We start from the raw sequence: 21,654 nt of genomic DNA on the forward strand, positions 1-21,654 counted from the left end.
GTTTGTCTGTTGACAGTTTTTAACATTTTGTCTCCTTAAGGAAAGTACAATCCACATGTTCTGTTTCCTTGTAATCTCCACATATACACACTTGCACGCTAAATCATCCACGCGTAAAAAGACTCACAAATGCTGTCTGCATTCTGATAGTACTTTACCAACAAATAGTAGATCCTCCAAATGTGGAATCTCCTGTAGTCTGTTAAATTCACTCCAGTCTTTAACGACATTATTTGACATATACAGCACCCGCAGCTTCTTGAAAAAGGAAACACTTTTAATCTTTTCTATGAAGTTGTATGATATCCATAGCTCTTCTAATGTGTCACCAATACCTTCCTGTAAAAGATATTCATAAGTCACCCAAATATTGATGAGAATTTTATTAGCAACTGAGTGGCATCTACTTACCAGCTATCAAAAACTAAACAGCTATAATATGAATAATAAAACAACAAATTTAATAATACAGTTGAACCTTAAACTTCAGAAAATTTCTAACGTTCTTGTATTACAATGGAAATGCACGAAAAGGATAGGGTATTGCAAGCATGCTAGCAAGTTAGGAGAGCCAATCTAAATTTAGATTTATTACCACATTCGGGCACAGGGAACAACCAGGAATAATATACCATATTTAACTTCTACAGTGTTAACAATATGTTGCAGGTGTGCAGTGAGCCGCAAATAATAGCTTAATTGAAAGGAAATAAATAAGGAAAAAAGTACACTTGGAAGTCAACACGTGCACTGTTAATGGTTTGGCAGCATATGAGCAAATATAATGGGTTTGACCCAAGGAGAAATACAATGCTTTAAAATAATAAAAGGTATTCCTCTAATTATGCAATATCATACTGTACTGGGAAGTGATGATTAGCTTCTACTTTAAAAATATGACACTTGCCTTAAAATGAGATCAGAATTACCTAAAAACCTTTCCACATGGCTTAGATCAAACATTTGTAATATACTTCTTGTATGCTCATTCTTATTGAGGTCTGTTCAGAAAATTCCGAAACTTTGTTCACAAAATTTTTCTACACTTACCTATTACCTATTGTACATAGTCTCCTCTGAAATACCCTCCTCCACAATTGATGCACCTCTCTTAACGCCGTTTCCACTTCTGAAAGCAGTCTTGGTACACTTCTGCCTGAATTGCGTGAAGTGCTGTCTACGAATTTTCTTTTGTCTCCTTTAGCATTGCAAAACTTCATCCTTTCAGTGGGGTTTTCAACTTTGGAAATAAAAAAGGCCTGCACAGGCCAGCTTTGTAGAGTATGGAGGATGAGGCAGCAGAGTGGATTCAGTTTCTGTGCAACAGTGATGCACCAAGAGAGATGAATGTGTGGGTGCATTTTGTGATGCAAGAGCCATAAATTGTCTAACGTCAGGCCGTTTCCTTCTCACATTTTCTTGAATGCATTGCAACACATCCCAATAGACCATATATTAACAGTTTGTTCCTATGGCATGAATTCATGATGAACTAATCCTTCAAAGTCAAAGAAAACCATTAGTATGGCGTTGACATTTTATGCAACCTGACTAGCTTTTTTTTGTCTCGGAGAATCTTTCCTGTCCCATTGTCATGATGGAACCTTTGTCTCAATTTTATAACTGTAGACCCATGTCTTGTCCTTTCATTCCAAGAAGCTGTGTCAGGATTTCATGACATGATCCAACTGAAATTTTACATTCTTCTGCAGTCTCTCAGACAGTCAGGCTTCGATTGGCATGCACAATTTTATTGACATTTTTGCCGCGAGCCTCATCAGTAGTTGTCGAATTGTGTCCTGAACAAAGGACAACTTTAACTTCCCTTCGGCCATTTTTAAACCGTGTGAACTATTTGTAACACTGAGTACAGCCAAAGCGCTCATCACCGTAGGCTTCCTGCATCATTTGGTGTGTGTCTGTACAAGTTTTCTTGAGTTTCACATAAAACACACCACTGGCGCAAAATTATGGATGTCCCGGAATTTTTTGAACAGATCCCTTATATAGAGTTTCACCATTCAGAAGCCTGCCTGAGTGATTCTGTGAGTACCACATCTATCAGCCCCACTAGCAACGTACGAGGGGCATTTGAAAAGTCCATGCAAAAATAAAAACTACTTACGTGTTTGGGGTAAACCTTTTTTATTTTTCAACATAGTCTCCTTTTAGACTTATACACTTCGTCCAACACCGTTCTAACTAGTTGATCTCTTCCGAATAATAGGAATTGTCCAAGTCTGCAAAATAGCTATTAGTTGCTGCAATCACCTCCTTGTTTGAATAAAATCTTCATCCCGCCAGCCATTTCTTCAAATTGGGGAACAAATAGTAGTCCAAGGGAGCCAAGTCTGGAGAATAGGGGGGAGGTGAAATGAGTTGGAATCCTATTTCCATTAATTTTGCGACCACAATGCGGCGGTGTGCACTGCTGCATCGTTGTGATGGAAAAGGACTTTTTTGCGGTCCAATTGCTAGCGTTTTTCTTGCAGCTTGGTTTTCAAACAGTCCAATAATGATGAATAATATGCACCTGTAATAGTTTCACGCTTTTCTAGATAGTCGATTAGGATTATCCCTTGTGAATCCCAAAAGTCAGTCACCATAACCTTTCCAGCCTTTTTTGGTGCAGATTCTCCCTTGGTAAACCATTGGTAGATTGTTCTTTGGTCTCAGGAGTATAGTAATGTATCCATGTTTCATCCACAGTGACGAAACAATGCCTCAAGTCCTGTGGATTCTTCCTGAACAGCTGCAAACCATCCTTGCAACACTCCACACAATTCCGTTTTTGGTCAAGCCTGAGCAATCATGGAACCCATCTTGCAGATAGCTTTCTCATGTCCAAATGTTAATGCAAAATATTATGTACCCATTCATTCAAGATGCCCACAGCACTAGCATTCTGATGCACCTTAACTCTTCTGTCATCCATCGCCATACCATGGATTTTATCAATGATTTCTGGAGTTACAACCCCCACACAGCATCCAGAAAGTTCATCATCATTTGTGCCCATATGGCCACTCCGAAAATTTTGAAACCACTTACAAACTGTTCTGATCGAAGGTGCAGAGTCACTGTAATGTTTATCAAGCTTTTCTTTAGTCTCCTGAGGCGTTTTGCCTTTCATAAAGTACTGTTTAATCACTTATCATCTCCCTGTGTCATCATTTATGCTAATCCGTTTTTTGATGAGTTCTCTTAAACAGGCTTTTTCATTCCCATTTCCTAATTACATTCTGCATTTATATTTATGTTTGTCACATTATATCATTTATTTATCATGCTCTGTTCATTCTCCTTATCTCTCTTACCTTTTTAGTACTTCCTTATTTCTTTACATTTGTATGTGACTTCTTCCACTTATTTTGCAACTACATTCTTCTAGTCTTCATTTTTATGTCTTTTCTGTTTACCATGTATTTATTTCCTGAGTAAAACTCTGATCATTCATATAGCACCCATCTGCAGCAAATAATCAGTACTTCATCATTTTAATCTATTATTTCATAGTTATTTTGTATTATATTTCTGTAGTATGTATCATCGTAGGCTTTGTTGCAGTTTTCCTGTATTTTGGCTCTGGTGTATATTCACTTTTATCACTATGAAGTTTTAAAAATAGGAATAAACTGTAATCTTAAATTTGTTTCTCTTCTACTCTCCTTAGTAGATTTCAAAGTCTTTTTGCACTCAGTAAGGACCCAGAAGTTCCCTCCAGACCTTGGAGGGTATAAAAGCTTATCAGAGGTTCCCTGTCCTCTCTTGATTACTATGAAGTTATTATGGTCAACTAGTATCCTCTTATCTTTTTGATACTGTTTGTTGGTCATGTGCAAGTACTGGCTGATGGTACACTCTTCCAGTTAGAAGTAGTTCTGTTAGATTTAGCTCCATAGCAACCCCATTAACATCTACAGAAATAAATATTAACTCAGGCACAGACCCTCTTACCAGAGCAGTCCTCATACAAATGAAGTGTGGCAGGTATCCCAGACAGTGTCTGCTAGTGTCCATTTTCACCCACAGCAATTCACCATACCAGTATGTAGTACACCTTGAGGTTTAAGGTTAAAACAAATAGAAACAAATAGATATTGGTAACTTCATTGTGACCTAGGCAGATAAGCTGAGATCTCCAGCCTCCAAAACACACAACATTCCATTGTCAAGCATAACTGTAGTCAGTGTATTGTGCTCAGAGCTTAAAATAGAACAACACCGGTGGTGTCAACTGGCCCCACCTTGTGGACGATGAGTTCGCCATGCTTGTACCCGACTGTCGGAGGCTGAATTCCCTAGGCAGCTCAGTCCCACCTTCTGTATGGTGTGGGATGTTCTGAATCAGGTCTCTCTGCCAAGGCTGGTCCAGCTCAAGTGGCCGTACCGGTAGCTACACTACTGCCCACACAACCCTGAGCTTCACTGAGGAATGAAAGACTTACAGCGAGCACTATAAGAGTACATGATGAGTACTGGTTGTATTGCAAATAAGCTCTGTTGTTAGCACTATAAGTAGTAATTTCCTTTCAAAAATATCAAAGTAATCAAGTAAATATTACGCTGGAAACAGGAGATCAGTGACAGCTATATAATAAAACTGACAGGCAGCAAGTTAGGTTTTTTCTTTTTTTCTATTTCTCACAAAATTTACTAGATTAAATTTAGATAGGATAAGTGTGCACAGCATTAAGTAGTATAGTGATAGGTAAATGTTATTTATAGTACAGAACATGAGGACAGAATCTGCTGCCAAGCTGGGGTAAATCACTATAGCCAGTTTTATTAGGAACGTACATCACGTCAGGCAACATGGATGTCAGTTTACAGAGGGGAACTTTTTAAAAGTCTCACTTTTCATATTCAATAGCATTTAGAAGGGATTGCATGAACGTTAAAATTTGTTAAGTGGTTGAGCAATGGGACACTGTTGGCTGAAACCTCAAGTTCCCAACAAGCAATGAACCTCCAGAAAGCCAAAAGCCTTGGGGAATACATCATTCAAAAATGAGTGCCACAGCATGTTGAACTACAGCAAAGGTGATATGCTGGATATCACAAAGAACCTGAAAGTTGAGTAGGCCCAAGAAGGTAGTGTAGACGTGTAGAATACCTTGAAAAGGGTGGAAGGCCATCTGACTCATTCATCCTCAGTTTTAATAGTAGAAAACTCCCAGAGCAGGTCATGGTAGGTTTCTTTTGCTTAAACATGCAGCCCTATGTCCCCCAGCCCAATGCGCTGTTTTAAATGCTAGAGCTTTGAGTACATCACTCTTAGATGTAAATGTAGGAAGGCTACCCACAAAGGATTCAAATGTTCATCTCCTCTGAATGTGTCAATTGTTGTGGGAATCACCCTATATGGAGTATGGCGTGCAATGTCTTCCTTGGAAAAAGGAAGATCTAGGCGATCAAAACAACGTAACAAATCCTGTATGGTGAAGCCAAAAAATCTTTAAGGCCATGCAATCCCCCACATTCACTAGCTCCTTTGCTCCAGTTCAGAACACTGATGTTGCTACACAGAAGGAGACTGCAAGTATCATCACTAATGCCTGCAATGGTCAATGCACTTGCGCCACTGAATTTGCTTTGAAGCCCAACATCAGACGAGGCTGTGGTAGCTAACATTCCAAAGGTTTAGCCAGTGGCTGTAGCTCCAAAGCCTCCCCAGCCAAGAAAATTAAAATCAAAGGCAAAGAATCAGCTGCCGACAGGGTCAGGAAGTAAGCAGTCTAAATGTTGGCAGTGCTCGCTCTGACACCTCTCAAGATTCGTCTTCAGCACCGACGGACCTCGGTGTCGGTGTTGGACACTCATCTGCCCCAAAACTGAGCCTCCGTCCACTACAGGTTCCACTCCCCGCAGAAAGACAGGGTGAAAGTGCAACCCCCTTGATAAGTGGCTCCCATACTACAGTGGAACATTAATGGGTTCATGATACATGAGGAGGAATTGCAACTCCAACACAGAAATTCTCCATGTGGTTGTGTTTGTAGGAAATGCATTTTAAATCATCTGATGCCCCTGTACTATGGGGCTATCCATTCATTGCAAGGACAACATGATTGGGGGAAGAGCCAAGGGAGGGGTTGCTGTGTTTGTCAATAACACACACCATTCGTCTGCTCTCTCCTTCGTTACTGACCTACAACCAATTACAACAGAAGTTCGTGTGGGTCAGAGGATCACAGTTTGCTAACTATATCTACCTCCACAAGATGCAACTGACTCTGAGGCTCTTAACATATCTTATAATACAACACCCTGACCATTTCTGCTACTGGAGGACTTCAATGCCTTACATGTACTGTGGAGCTCAACCTCTACTTGCCCTCAGGGTCACGGTTTGGAGAGCCTCGTGATGTCTCGTTAGCTGTGCACCTTCAATACAGGCATTCCCACTCATTTCTATGCTGGTACTGGCTCATTCTTTGCCATAAACCTCTCTTTTTGCTCTCCATCCCTCGTGGACTCTGCTCGGTAGGAAGTCATTGCCAACTTTCATCCCACTGACCACTTCCCACTCCTTATTCACCTGCTGGATGGAGCTCTCCCTGGAAGAATGCAGCTATAATGGATTATCAGTGCAGAGTTGACTGGATGCTGTTCAGCAAGCTGACTGTGTTTGAATGCCAAGACAGTGTGCGGTAGTGTGGGTGCACCGCATCACACGAGTGATCCACCGTGAGCTGACTTCTCCATCCCGAAGGCCTCAGGTCATCTTAGGAAGCAAGCACAAAAGGGTAGGGATCTATTAATTGTCAGCAGTCCAAACATATGGCAAATGATGGTACCCCTTAGAGAAATGGCAGCAAGAGACAGGAAAGGACACCGAGTGCACTCAGTATGTCTGTGGGGACGCTCATTCGACATGTTGGAGAGGCTATTCCGGCAACCACTGAGGGAAGAAGGTGCAAACAACTGCTGATTGTGGCACACATTGGAACAAATCATGCCTGTCATCTGGACCCAAAGGTCATTCCAGCAACTGGTAGAGAAGGTTGAGAAGACCAGCCTTGCACATGGAGTTTTAACAAAGCTCATCATCATTGCCCCACAGCTGACCAGGGCACTTTGATTCAGAGTTGAGTGGAAGGACTGAACCAGAGACCTCAAAGTTTCTCTGACAACTAGACTGTGACTTCCTGGACTTGTGTCATAAGGTCAAGAACTCTGTGATCCACCTAAATGGGTCACATGTGCACTACAAATCAGAGGCTGCTACTCAGGTAGCTTACTGTGTGTGGGCTACACACAAGGTTTTTTTTAGATTAGGCTGTAGGAAACCCAGAAGTATCAGTATAAGATTGAAAGGAATGCCACCTGAAGGTGAGAGTATTCGAGTCCTAATGCTAAAATGCCGAAGCATTTGCAACAAAGTGCCAGAGTCTGAAGTGCTCACAAAAAGCACAGAAGATCACAGAAGGTGCAGAAAGCTGATTGAAACCCAAAGTTGATAACAGTGTGATTTTTGGGGAAAATTTAAGTATATATCAAAACAAAAGGATGATGGTAATCAAAATGATGGACATGGAGGTAGTGTATTTGTGCAGTAGACTATAAACTGAAATTCACTGAGACAGAAACTGAAGGTGCATGTGAGATTGACTCGGCAAGACCTAGTATCAAGGGTGGGCACAAAATAATTGGATCCTTTTGTCGCCCACAAGTTTCATCTCCTGATGTAACCAAAAACTTTAGAGAAAACTTCAAAGATAACCTCAGTTCACTTGTGCATCAGTTCCTCAATCATACTGTAATCACTGGTGGAGACTTTAATCATCCAACTATCAACTGGGAAAATTATAGTTTTGTTACTAGTAGACATGATAAGACATCCTGTGAAATATTACTAAATGCCTTCTCTGAAAACTAGAACAGTTGGTTAGGAACCCCACTCATGGCGGAAATATACTAGATCTAATGGCAAGAAATGCATTTGACCTCTTTGAGGCTGTCCACATTGACCGTAATGAGGTTGTGGCAACAGTGATAACCAAAGTATAAATGACAACTAAAACAAGCAAAAAGATAGAATTATATGTTCAGCAAACTACATAGAGAATCAGCAGTGTAATACTTCAATGAGGAAGCTGAAACTTTCAGCAAAGGGCAGGAGCATGTGAAAGAACTCTGGTTTAATTTTAAAAGAATAGTAATCATGCACTGGACAGATATGTACCCAGCAGAACAGTTCATAGAGTACAGTCAGAAATTTCTAAAGAAACAGAGGTTACTGCATAACACATGTAAAACAAAGTGTGGGGCTACAGATAGAGATATGCTAATGACATGCACTTGGCTGTCAATAGATCACTGCATGATGCCTTCAATGACTAGCATAACAGAATATTGTCAGATGTTATTTCACAAAACCCAAAGAAATTCTGGTCATATGTAATGACTGTCAGTCATACCAAAGTTAATGTCTAGAATGATACAGGAACTGAAATGGAGGGTAGCCAAGCAAAAGCTGAAATGCTTAATTCCACTTTCAAATGTTCCTTTAAAAGGTAAAGCAATGGGAATTGCCCCGGTTTAGTCCTTGTAACACTGAAAAGATGAGTGAATAAGTATTCATGTTGGTGGTGTTGAGAAACTGCTGAAATCGTTAAAACTGAACAAACCTCCAGGGCCCAATGGAATCCCTGTGATTCTATATTGACTTTGTGGCTGAGTTAGCCCCTGTTCTAAATATAATCTCTCATGGATTGAGTGAACAAAAATTCATGCCCAGTTCTTGTAAAAAAGCACAGGTAGCAAGGTAGTAGAAGTAATCCACAAAACTGCTATCCAATGTCTTGTTGTAGAGTCTTAGAACACATTCTGATCTTAAACATAATGAGAGGTATTGAACAGAGCGACCTCCTCAATGCCAATGGGCATGGATTCCAAACACATAAATCATGTGAAGCCCAACTCTCACTTTTCTTGTATGACATACCAAAAGCTTCAGATCAAGGCAGTCAGGTAGATGCAATATTTCTTAATTTCCAAAAAGGATTTGACTTGGCACCACACCTCCACTTATTGTCAAAAGTACAATTGTGTGGTATCAAGGGGAACTTGTAACTTGATGGAGGACTTTTTGGTAGAGAGGATGCAGCATGTTATTTTGGATGGAGAGTCATTATTGGATGTAGAAGTAACTTCAGGTGTGCCCTAGGGAAGTGTGTTGGGACCCTTGCCATTCATGTTGTATATAAATGAACTTGTGGAAAATATTATGGTAACCTCAGACTTTTTGCAGATGTTGCAGCTATCTATAATGAAGTAATCTATGAAAGAAGCTGCATAAATGTTTAGTCAGATCTTGATAAAATTTCAAAGTCATGCAAAGGTTGGCAACATACTTTAAATGTTCAGAAATGCAAAATTGGCTTTTCACAAAACTAAAGAATGTAGGATCCTATGAGTATAATATCAGTGAGTCACTTTTTGAATTGGCCAACTCATAAAATTACCTGTGGTATCACTAGTAGTAAAATGAAATGGAATAATCACATAGCTGATTCTGGGTAAAACTGGTGCTAGGCTTCAGTTTATTGCTGGAATTCTGGGAAAGTGACATCAGCCTACAAAGAAGATTGCTCTTGTGTCAGACATGTTTCAAATAGTAGCATTGTGTCGAGCGTGTATTGTGGTGGAAGTAGAAAGTTTGATTATCGAGCATACTGATTCGTGTCTATCACATATACTGTAAATTGAAATGTATAGAATGTGATTGTAAAATGTGGAAAGGTTAAGTTACATACTGGAGCATTTCATTTAGCCCTTTTCAATCCAACAGCAAGTGGTACTCAACACTGCAAATTTTTAATTTTTGAGAACATGTCTCCTGGAGTACAGTGGTACATGTGTTATTTAAAACTGAATATAAACTGTCACAACCCCAATAAATTTATATATATATATAAGATTACTGGTTTCAGTCTGTTTAAGACCCACACCATGATGGCAGATGGTGCTCCATCTCCACGAATGCTAACTGCTTGAAGAGGATTGCCTGCTCTGTTCACAGCCACCATATACCATCATAGTATGGGTCTGAAAATGGCCTCAAACATACCAAAACCAGTAATCTTATATAAAAAAAAAAGTTTATTGCAGTTGTGACTCTTTATATTCAATTTTAAATTGCAGATTTTGTTTTCCAGCCTGATGTCAAGCACATTCGAAATGATTTTTGCAGCTCTCACATGCTCCATTCTTAAATCTAACACTACTAGGTATCAATGCTGCATACTATTGCCATCTAGGGAAACCTGAGTTAGAGTCTGTGCAGGATACGGTAGTCAAAGCGCAGTGACCAGTTTTTGTATGAAGCACTTGGGGAATTCATTCATTTGTACAGAAGGTGAGGCTGATGTTTGCCTGTGCAGCACACTGCTACAACAGAATCGAGTTGCATACACTGTGCAATCTTCCTCAAACAATTTTGCAGAAAATAATTGGTAACAAACTTTTATTTTTGCATTAGTTATAGCTTTATATACCAGCTTCACAATGACGTGCCAATCATTTCATTGATAATCATAGTTACTGTGATATTTGCAATTAAGACATAGCACAGAACTTTTAAAAAATTTCAGTGAAAAATAAGGGTTGCTATGATTTTGCATTTGGTGCATATTACATATTACGCTGCTACATATGGAATTTAGCTAGCACATTGAATTTTTCTGTATACTTGAATGGAGGTCTCTGTCTGTCACCAGTTAAGAAAATCAAGAAAATCCAACTTATGTACCACACTCATTTGAGGTCACTTACGCCACCAATAAAGCCAAAATGAAATATCCACAACATTCCTTATATTTCATGAATGGTATGAGGTATTGAAATGAGACTTTGGTAAATGATAGCACACAAAGAGGAGAGTATTTTAACATATATTTTTATGTGAAACTTCATTAGATCAAACAATGGAAAATCCATGATGGAATGTAACAGTATTATGAGAAGGAAAGTTGTTACCATATAGCAGAGATGCTGAGTCACAGATAGGCACAACAAAAATATTTTCACTCTTAAAGCTTTCAGCCAATGGCATTTGTCAACAATAGACTCACATATGCAACTCACACACATGACTGCAGTCTCAGGCAACTGAAACCACACTGCGAGCACCAGCACCAGTCCATGGTGGGAGTGTTGACTGGATGGGGGAATCTCTGCTATATGGCGAGTAACAACTTTCCTTCTCATAATAAACTTCATTATATATTGTGCTATTAAACTAAGTACAGATTTTTTTAATGAAAGAATGTAATTTTTAAGGGCCATCATTGGTGAAAGAAGAAATGCTGTAGGTTTTGGAACAACATGAGTAAAGACATTACACTTTTATTTTTGTACCTAGAAGGTGCTTTTTCATAACCTATAGATTCTTTGTTCTGTTCTTCACTTAATAAACTTGTTAAACCACTGTTTCAGAATTCTTTCACAGCTGCCTCTGCACAACATGTTAGTGAGGTGACATTGTGTAAACTCCACTGTGTTTTGGCAAAAACAAGCAAATTTTAAATTCCAGAAAATGAAATGTAGGTTTTAATCAAAATTAACAACCCATGACACTTCTCTGAAAGTTACAAATGCCACTGTTTTTGGATCGTCACCAGCATAGGGGTGTGTGTGTGTGTGTGTGTGTGTGTGTGTGTGTGTGTGTGTGAGAGAGAGAGAGAGAGAGAGAGAGAGAGAGAGAGAGAGAGAGAGAGAGTGAGTTTAGAAAGGCATTTCTACTACAGAGTGTTGACTGCCTGCTGACAACCCCCAACACTAACGTTCTTTCCATGCTTGCCCTACCAACTGCACATCTGTGAGCCACATTATTCTGAACACCCTCTAAATTAGTGTCAAGCTGCAGCAGTTGTCCTAAGAGAGAGGTTGTAATTATAATGTTCAAGTCAGTAGGTGTGAAATGGCTAGTTCTTCACATATGGGTCTTTCTAAGGAACAGACTGAGAGCTTTTGTTGGAATCTCTAAGTGAAAATGAGAACGATAATGATTTTGATGATAACAGTGATTCATTTGTAATAATTAAAGTGAAATGATGATGAAAACAGTCCACCCTGAAGAGAGTCTGAAAATGTTGTCACAGACTGAACAGTTTTGTATTACAATGCTTATGTAAATATTGTCACAGAAGAAACCGAGTAGAGCAGTTGCCGTAGTCTAGTGGTTATGACACTAGATTTGTTGCATGGTCATGAGTTCGAAACCCACCTGGACTGAAAAATTTTAATTTCTATATTCGATTTGAGTACATTCTAGAAGTATCCACAAATGTCAAGAAGCACTGCACTGGAACGTTCTGTAGCTGTATATATATCTTATGTGTTCTGGCCGGAGGCAGTTCTTCCGCGCTCTTGTATGTGCAAGTGCTGAATAAACCTTCGTTAAGTGAAGTTAGTGTTCATCATTCATCTACTTACACCTTCCTGTACGTGACATTATTCTGGTGGAGGTGGTGGGTATTGGAACTTGTGATAGCGGACATTATCGATAACACAGTGGCTCCCATCAGGCCACGAGAGAGCCACTGTTTACATGGTGAGAAACCCAAGTTCGAGCCATATTCAACAGATAGCAATCTATCAGAGACAGAAGAAGAAGAGGACGTTACGATGGCAGCAACTGTGTGCCACCATATGAGACATCCCTCCGGGTTTTCTGGTAACAATGTCCAAGATCCAAACAAGTAGCTGAAGGTATATTAGCGTATAGCAAAATTTAATAAATGGAATGACACCGTGTGTTTGGCTAACGTGTTTTTCTACTTGGAAGGCACTGCCAAGCAATGTTATGAGAGCAACGCGGAGAAGTTCACAAGCTGGGAAGTATTCCAGGCGGAACTGCGCAAGTATTTTGGCGACACACAATGACTGAAGTGCAAGGCTGAGGATAAAGTAAAGTGCAGGGCACAGCGTCCAGGAGAACCTACAGCATCCTATATTCAAGACGACTTGGAGGTGTGTAAAATAGTGGATCCTAGAATGAAGGAGGAAGATAGGTTGCACATCACATGAAGGGTGTTGCTGAGGACATGTATCAAGCCCTACTCTTGAAGGAGGTTTCGACAGTAGACGACTTTATAAAATGATGCCAGTATATCAAGACAATGCATCAAAAAAGAATTACACACAAGAAGTTTGATCGGCTTTCAAACGTCGTATTGATGTCTGTGGTGGAGGAAAAAACTCATTTCACAAGTGTTCTTTGTCAGATAGTGAGAGAGGAAGTTCAGAAGGCAATTGGATTACACGGCGAGCAAAAAACCAAGATGCTTCAAGAGGCCATAAGGGAGGAAGTGGAACAGACATTGAACCCAATCTCTCGTCCTTCATTTCCCTTTAAAACAGTGACGTTCCTACAATGCCGCATGAGGAACCTGTTTGTGCACAAAGAAGACTGACGGTCTGGAGGACCCAGGATAACCAACCAGTATGTTTCCACTGTGGATGACCAGGACATGTGGTGCACTATTGTTGAGAAAGGCAGCGGATATTTAATGACACCCATGCCAGTAGACAGCAGACCAATCTTAGCCGACGCCAACTCGAAGACGACGAGGATGAACAAGAAGATGTGGGTCGAGGATGACATAGGTCACCATCGCAGCTGGAGAGGACACTCCCCAACATGCCGATCAAGGTCTCCATGGCCGTTTAGAAGCTCCAGCTGATTACCTAGCTGCCACAACCTTGAAAACTAAAGGGTGCTACCTTTCTTGGAGGTGGGGCCGCTGAAAAGAAAAATCCTCCACCATCGATCACTACAAAAATGATAGGAAACTACATCGATATCCTCACAGATGGCCAACCAGCCCAAGCTCTTGTGGACTCCGTAGCATCATATTCAGACATTTTGGAGAAGTAATGTCGTCAGTTGCAGAAAACCGTATTCGTCGACAGCAAAACATCTCTGCTTAAGGTGGCTAATAGGAAACATGTAAAACCTACAGGAAGATGTACCATTCGTGTTGATATAAGTAGCCATACACAGCCCTTAGAATTCATCATATTACAAGAGTGTAATCATGACATCATTCTCGGATGGGACTTTTTAAAAGCTTCTCAGGAAATTATAGTGTGTGGTCGCTCGAAGATTACGCCAGACGAGATAGTGTGGATAGGAAGATGCGCATCCGAGTGTGTGGAGACTATGTGTGCTGGATGAAGCGATCATTCCTGCAGTCAGTGCTAGAAAGATAGCTGTGATGTGTCATGCCATGCATCAACCCATGGGTCTTGTAGTGGAATGTAAGAGAAGCATACCACTGAAGAATAACTTGGTCATCCCAGCCTCTGTCATCTCATTTAAGAACGGATTTGGTGAACTATGGACAGTTAACTTTCGCCGAGAACCGCAGATTCTTCGAAGATGCATATGCACAGCAAATGTTGAGCCATTAGTTGCAGAACAGCTGAGCATCATAGAAACCTCCCATGCCGAGTCTGTGGGCAAAATTAGCGCTACCACTACAAGACAAGATCTTCAAGCTCGACTATCACCAGGAACAACAGAAGAAGCTACTTGCCATTCATCAAAGGTTCTCTGAATGCTTCAACCCACAGGTGAAAAGCAAATTAGACAAATTGATGGTGAAGCACCGGATTAGCACTGGAGACAATCAACCAATAAGCCAGAGAGCATACCGTGTGTCAGCAACAGAACGTTGAATATTTCACAACGAGGTAAAGAAAATGATGAAGAGTGACATCATTCAGCCTTCGCGGAGCCCATGGTCGTCACCAGTGGTCCTCATCAGGAAGAAGGATGGCAGTTGGCGCTTTTGTGTTGATTACAGGAAGCTTAATAAGATAATTAAAAAGGACATTTACCCTCTTCCACAAATTGACGATACACTAGATTGTCTAAAGGGGGCTAAGTTTTTCTCAACCATGGACATGTACTTGGGATACTGGCAAATCGAAGTAGATGAGGCTGATTGTGAGGGCCTGTATGAGCTTAAGGTAATGCTGTTTGGTTTGTGTAATGCACCAGCAACTTTTGAACAAATGATGGATAATCTTCTAAGGCACCTAAAGTGGACGATGTGTCTTTGTTATTTAGATGACATTATAGTGTTCTCAGAGACATTTGATGAACACATAAAAAGACTGAGGGCCTTTCTTAAGTGTCTCTAACAAGCCGGACTGAAACTTAATCCAACAAAGTGTCTCTTTGGAGCAAAAGAAATCAAAATACTTGGGCACCTTGTGTCAAATGAAGGTGTATGGCCAGACCCAGAAAAGGTGGAGCTATAACAGAATTTCCTATTCCTAAAAGTATTAGAGAGACGTGAAGCTTCCTCGGATTGTGTTCTTATTACCGTCATTTTATCATGGGGTGGTGCTGAACTTTCGATGTGCTGCGAAAAGCTCTGATGACTGACCCTGTACTTGGTCTGTATGATGAGAGAGCACCTACAGAACTACACACAGATGTCAGTGGGTATGGATCGGTGCTGTTCTGGTGCAGATTTCGGATGGAAAAGAGAAGGTTATAGCCTATGCTTCCAGGACACTTACAAAAGCTGAGAGAAGCTACTCAACTACAGAAAGAGAATGTCTTGCTGTGATCTGGGCCATGTGCAAATTTCGACAATATCTCTATGGAAGGCCATTCACAGTTGTTACAGACCATCATTCACTTTGTTGGTTGACAGGTCTGAAGAATCTAATAGGACGACTCATCAGTTGGGCCCTACGTCTTCAACAGTATAACATTACCATAGTGTACAAAAGTGGAAGAAAACACCAAGATGCCGATTGTCTCTCAAGAAACCCTGTGCAAGACTTTGATGAAGATAGTGACTGTCTCGCTGCACTCCAGGATCTCTCAGCTGAGCAGAAGAAGGACGCCAAGATATCTCAAATTATGCTTGCCTTAAATCTGTCAGAGGATGTAAAAGGACAATTTAAGACAGTTAATGGATTACTTTGCAAGAAAAACTTTGATCCATTTGGAAAGAGGTATTTACCAGTGATTCCTAAACACATGCGCTTAGATGTTCTACAGAAATTCCATGAAACATCTGAGGCTGGACATTTAGGATTTATTAAGACATACGATAGGATCTGCAAGATATTTTCTGGCCAAGTTTATTTAGGAGTGTATGTCACTATGTGTCGCACTGTCGAGAGTGCCAGAGGAGAAAGGCAGTTCCTTAGAGACCACCTGGCCGACTCATACCAATTCCACCAGCCGAAACGCCTTTCCAACGTTGGGATTGACCTCACCAGATGATTTCCATCTGCTAGTGGCAATAGATGGATTATTGTTTGCATTGATTATCTAACATGCTATGACATTACAAAGGCCATGAAAACAGCTGAAGCATTTGAGGTAGCCAAATTCAGTGTACAAGACAGTGCCCCAAGGTTGTTAATTACGGATCGAGGGAAAGTTTTTCAATCAAATCTTGTGACAGAGATAAACCGTCACTGCAAGATTACTTATCACACGATGACTGCCTACCATCCGCAAACTAATGGGCTTATTGAACACCTTAATAAGACCTTGGCCAACATGCTATCAATGTTCGTCAATGTTGAGCAGAGCAACTGAGATGAAGTGCTTCCTTTTGTGAAATTTGCCTACAACACCGCCAAACAAGACACCACAGGATTTACGCCATTTTTCCTGGTGCATGGGCATGAGGCAATGACAACGACGGACACTGTGTTTCCGTTACATCCTGATGACGTGGGTGGCGCCTACATCGGCCAGGTGTTAACCAGAACTGAGGAAGCTCGGCAGTTAGCTCGACTCCGTATGCTACAAGCTCAAGAAGACGATCACCACAGGTATGATGCAAGCCAACACCCTGTTGTCTACCAGCCTGGTGACCTTGTCTGGATTTTCTCTCCTGTTTGGAAGGTTGGCCTCTCTTAGAAGCTCCTTAGGCGCTGCTTTGGACCTTATAAGGTTGTAAGACAGTTGTCTGATGTTACTTATGAAGTTGAACATTTCAACCCCGACACAAGACGATGAAAGATCAGAGATATCGTCCATGTCGTTCGAATGAAGCCCTGTAAGGATCCTGCAACAACCCAGGGTAAATTTGAAGCTCCAGTGACAGGCAGCAAGCGGAAAGGTAACAAAGAATGTAGTGGCAAGGGAAGTTCTAAGAAGATCACCACCAGGGCAAACAACAGTCATCAGGAGTCGGAGAATGCAGGACCAGTGACTTGTTCCCACACTAGGAGGATGTAACACTGAGACGTTGTTCTCTTAAGGAGGGAGCAACGTCGCAGAAGAAGCCGAGTAGTGCAGTCGCTGTAGTCAAGTTGTTATGACACTACATTGTTGCATAGTCGTGAGTTTGAAACTCAGCTGGACTGAAAAATTTTAATTTCTATATTTGGTTTGAGTACATTCTAGAAGTATCCACAAGTGGCAAGAAGCTTTGTACTGGAATTTTCTCTCACCGTATATATACCATATGTGTTCTGGCCAGAGGCAGTTCGCTCCGCACTCTTGTATGTGCAAGTGCTGAATAAACTTTCATTAAGTGAAGTTAGTGTTTGTCATTCATCTACTTACACCTTCCTCCTCTATGTAACAATATATTTGGTTTAATGTATACCCTAATTGATAGTCAGTGGCCTCATTGTATCCACAAAGATACTCACACAGTTCTCTCTCTCTCTCGGTGTTCGGTGTGTGTGTGTGTGTGTGTGTGTGTGTGTGTGTGTGTGTGTGTGTGTGTGTGTGTGTCTGTGTGTGTCAGTTTAGAAAGGCATTTCCCCTCCCATGCTCAACATTTCCACTACAGCGTGTTGACTGCCTGCTGAGAATCCCCAACAGTACCACTACCCAGGAAGTGGCAATTTAAATGATTGTGCCTGCATTACAGAGTGTGAAGGCTTAAATAGGCCAGCCAATATTCGTGAAGAGTCCTTTTTTTTTTTTTTCATCAGTCTACTGACTGGTTTGATGCGGCCCGCCACGAATTCCTTTCCTGTGCTAACCTCTTCATCTCAGAGTAGCACTTGCAACCTACGTCCTCAATTATTTGCTTCACGTATTCCAATCTCTGTCTTCCTCTACAGTTTTTGCCCTCTACAGCTCCCTCTAGTACCATGGAAGCCATTCCCTCATGCCTTAGCAGATGTCCTATCATCCTTCCCTTCTCCTTATCAGTGTTTTCCACATGTTCCTTTCCTCTCCGATTCTGCGTAGAACCTCCTCATTCCTTACCTTATCAATCCACCTAATTTTCAACATTCGTCTATAGCACCACATCTCAAATGCTTCGATTCTCTTCTGTTCCGGTTTTCCCACAGTCCATGTTTCACTACCGTACAATGCTGTACTCCAGATGTACATCCTCAGAAATTTCTTCCTCAAATTAAGGCCGGTATTTGATATTAGTAGACTTCTCTTGGCCAGAAATGCCTTTTTTGCCATAGCGAGTCTGCTTTTGATGTCCTCCTTGCTCCGTCCGTCATTGGTTATTTTACTGCCTAGGTAACAGAATTCCTTAACTTCATTGACTTCGTGACCATCAATCCTGATGTTAAGTTTCTCACTGTTCTCATTTCTACTACTTCTCATTACCTTCGTCTTTGTCCGATTTACTCTCAAACCATACTGTGTACTCGTTAGACTGTTCATTTAATTCTTCTTCCCTTTCACTCAGGATAGCAATGTCATCAGCGAATCGTATCATTGATATCCTTTCACCTTATATTTTAATTCCACTCCTGAACCTTTCTTTTATTTCCATCATTGCTTCCTCGATGTACAGATTGAAGAGTAGGGGCAAAAGGCTACAGCCTTGTCTTACACCCTTCTTAATACGAGCACTTCGTTCTTGATCGTCCACTCTTAATATTCCCTCTTGGTTGTTGTACATATTGTATATGACCTATCTCCCCCTACTTTTTTCAGAATCTTGAACAGCTTGCACCATTTTATATTGTTGAACACTTTTTCCAGGTCGACAAATCCTATGAAAGTGTCTTGATTTTTCTTTAGCCTTGCTTCCATTATTAGCCGTAATGTCAGAATTGCCTCTCTCATCCCTTTACTTTTCCTAAAGCCAAACTGATCGTCACCTAGCGCATTCTCAATTTTCTTTTCCATTCTTCTGTATATTATTCTTGTAAGCAGCTTTGATGCATGAGCTGTTAAGCTGATTGTGCGATAATTCTCGCACTTGTCAGCTCTTGCCGTCTTCGGAATTGTGTGGATGATGCTTTTCCGAAACTCAGATGGTATATCGCCAGACTCATATATTCTAAACACCAACGTGAATAGTCGTTTTGTTGCCACTTCCCCCAATGATTTTAGAAATTCTAATGGAATGTTATCTATCCCTTCTGCCTTATTGGACCGTAAGTCCTCCAAAGCTCTTTTAAATTCCGATTCTAACACTGGATCCCCTATCTCTTCTAAATCGACTCCTGTTTCTTCTTCTATCACATCAGACAAATCTTCACCCTCATAGAGGCTTTCAGTGTATTCTTTCCACCTATCTGCTCTCTCCTCTGCATTTAACAGTGGAATTCCCGTTGCACTCTTAATGTTACCACCGTTGCTTTTAATGTCACCAAAGGTTGTTTTGACTTTCCTGTATGCTGAGTCTGTCCTTCCGACAACCATATCTTTTTTGATGTCTTCACATTTTTCCTGCAGCCATTTCGTCTTAGCTTCCCTGCACTTCCTATTTATTTCATTCCTCAGCAACTTGTATTTCTGTATTCCTGATTTTCCCGGAACATGTTTGTACTTCCTCCTTTCATCAATCAACTGAAGTATTTCTTCTGTTACCCGTGGTTGCTTCGCAGCTACCTTCTTTGTACCTATGTTTTCCTTCCCAACTTCTGTGATGGCCCTTTTTAGAGATGTCCATTCCTCTTCAACTGTACTGCCTACTGCGCTATTTCTTATTGCTGTATCTATAGCATTAGAGAACTTCAAATGTATCTCGTCATTCCTTAGCACTTCTTTGCGTATTGATTCTTCCTGACTAATGTCTTGAACTTCAGCCTACTCTTCATCACTACTATATTGTGATCTGAGTCTATATCTGCTCCTGGGTACGCCTTACAATCCAGTATCTGATTTTGGAATCTCTGTCTGACCATGATGTAATCTAATTGAAATCTTCCCGTATCTTCCGGCCTTTTCCAAGTATACCTCCTCCTCTCGTGATTCTTGAACAGGGTATTCGCTATTACTAGCTGAAACTTGTCACAGAACTCGATTAGTCTTTCTCCTCTTTCATTCCTTGTCCCAAGCCCATATTCTCCTGTAACCTTTTCTTCTACTCCTTTCCCTACAACTGCATTCCAGTCGCCCATGACTATTAGATTTTCGTCCCCCTTTACATACTGCATTACCCTTTCAATATCCTCATACACTTTCTCTATCTGTTCATCTTAGCTTGCGACGTCGGCATGTATACCTGAACTATCGTTGTCGGTGTTGGTCTGCTGTCGATTCTGATTAGAACAACCCGGTCACTGAACTGTTCACAGTAACACACCCTCTGCCCTACCTTCCTATTCATAACGAATCCTACACCTGTTATACCATTTTCTGCTGCTGTTGATATTACCCGATACTCATCTGACCAGAAATCCTTGTCTTCCTTCCACTTCACTTCACTGATCCCTACTATATCTAGATTGAGCCTTTGCATTTCCCTTTTCAGATTTTCTAGTTTCCCTACCACGTTCAAGCTTCTGACATTCCACGCCCCGACTCGTAGAACATTATCCTTTTGTTGATTATTCAATCTTTTTCTCATGGTAACCTCCCCCTTGGCAGTCCCCTCCCGGAGATCCGAATGGGGGACTATTCCGGAATCTTTTGCCAATGGCGAGATCATCATGACACTTCTTCAAATACAGGCCACATGTCCTGTGGATACACGTTACGTGTCTTTAATGCAGTGGTTTCCATTGCCTTCTGCATCCTCATGTCGTTGATCATTGCTGATTCTTCAGCCTTCCGCTTTTAGGGACAATTTCCCACCCCTAGGACAAGAGAGTGCGCTGAACCTCTATCCGCTCCTCCTCCCTCTTTGACAAGGCCGTTGGCAGAAAGAGGCTGACTTCTTATGCCGGAAGTCTTTGGCCGCCAATGCTGATTATTTATCAAAATTTAGGCAGTGGCGGGGATCGAACCCAGGACCGAAGATGTTTTGATTATGAATCAAAGACGCTACCCCTAGACCCCGGGTACCCGCTCGAGTCCATATACCTGTACATAAATTTGCAAGCAGGTATTTCATACACTTTTGCTGTTTCTACCAGTTGTAGTAGTACATATTGTTACATGCTGAGGATGGCACAGGGCAAGGCTAGCCTACTGGGCACACTTCAGCGACAGCCATGACTCATAACCATCTCCAAATACACATTCCCTCAGTCTCATTTGGGCGCCACTCTGTGAACACACCCACCAGTCTCTTCTTCCTCTCCTTCTCTACTCCTCTTTTTTTCCAATCAGTCACCAGCCTACTCCCCCCCCCCCCCCCCGCCCCCCATCCCACAGCCCTCCACCACTGCACCTGGCAACCTTATCCTGCCACTTAGTCCCTGTTCGCTCCACCGAGCAGCACTGACTACTCTCCCAGTTATCCTGCCCCTTCCCCACCCCACTCTGGATTGCTGCTTTAACTCGATGAA

The 21,654-nt window shown here is 41.3% G+C and overlaps 1 protein-coding gene across 1 annotated transcript in view; it reads right to left on the reverse strand.

Moving 5' to 3' along the window:
* Window positions 1-21,654, reverse strand: part of LOC126460699 (dynein axonemal light chain 1) — a 164,799-nt gene that overhangs the window by 15,988 nt on the left and 127,157 nt on the right. The window contains exon 4 of the mRNA XM_050095935.1: window positions 159-339. Within this exon, the coding sequence (XP_049951892.1) occupies window positions 159-339 (181 nt within the window). The remainder of the gene's footprint in view (window positions 1-158; window positions 340-21,654) is intronic.

This window comes from Schistocerca serialis, chromosome 1 (genome assembly GCF_023864345.2).
Source record: "Schistocerca serialis cubense isolate TAMUIC-IGC-003099 chromosome 1, iqSchSeri2.2, whole genome shotgun sequence".
In the NCBI taxonomy this organism is placed as follows: Eukaryota; Metazoa; Arthropoda; class Insecta; order Orthoptera; family Acrididae; genus Schistocerca; species Schistocerca serialis.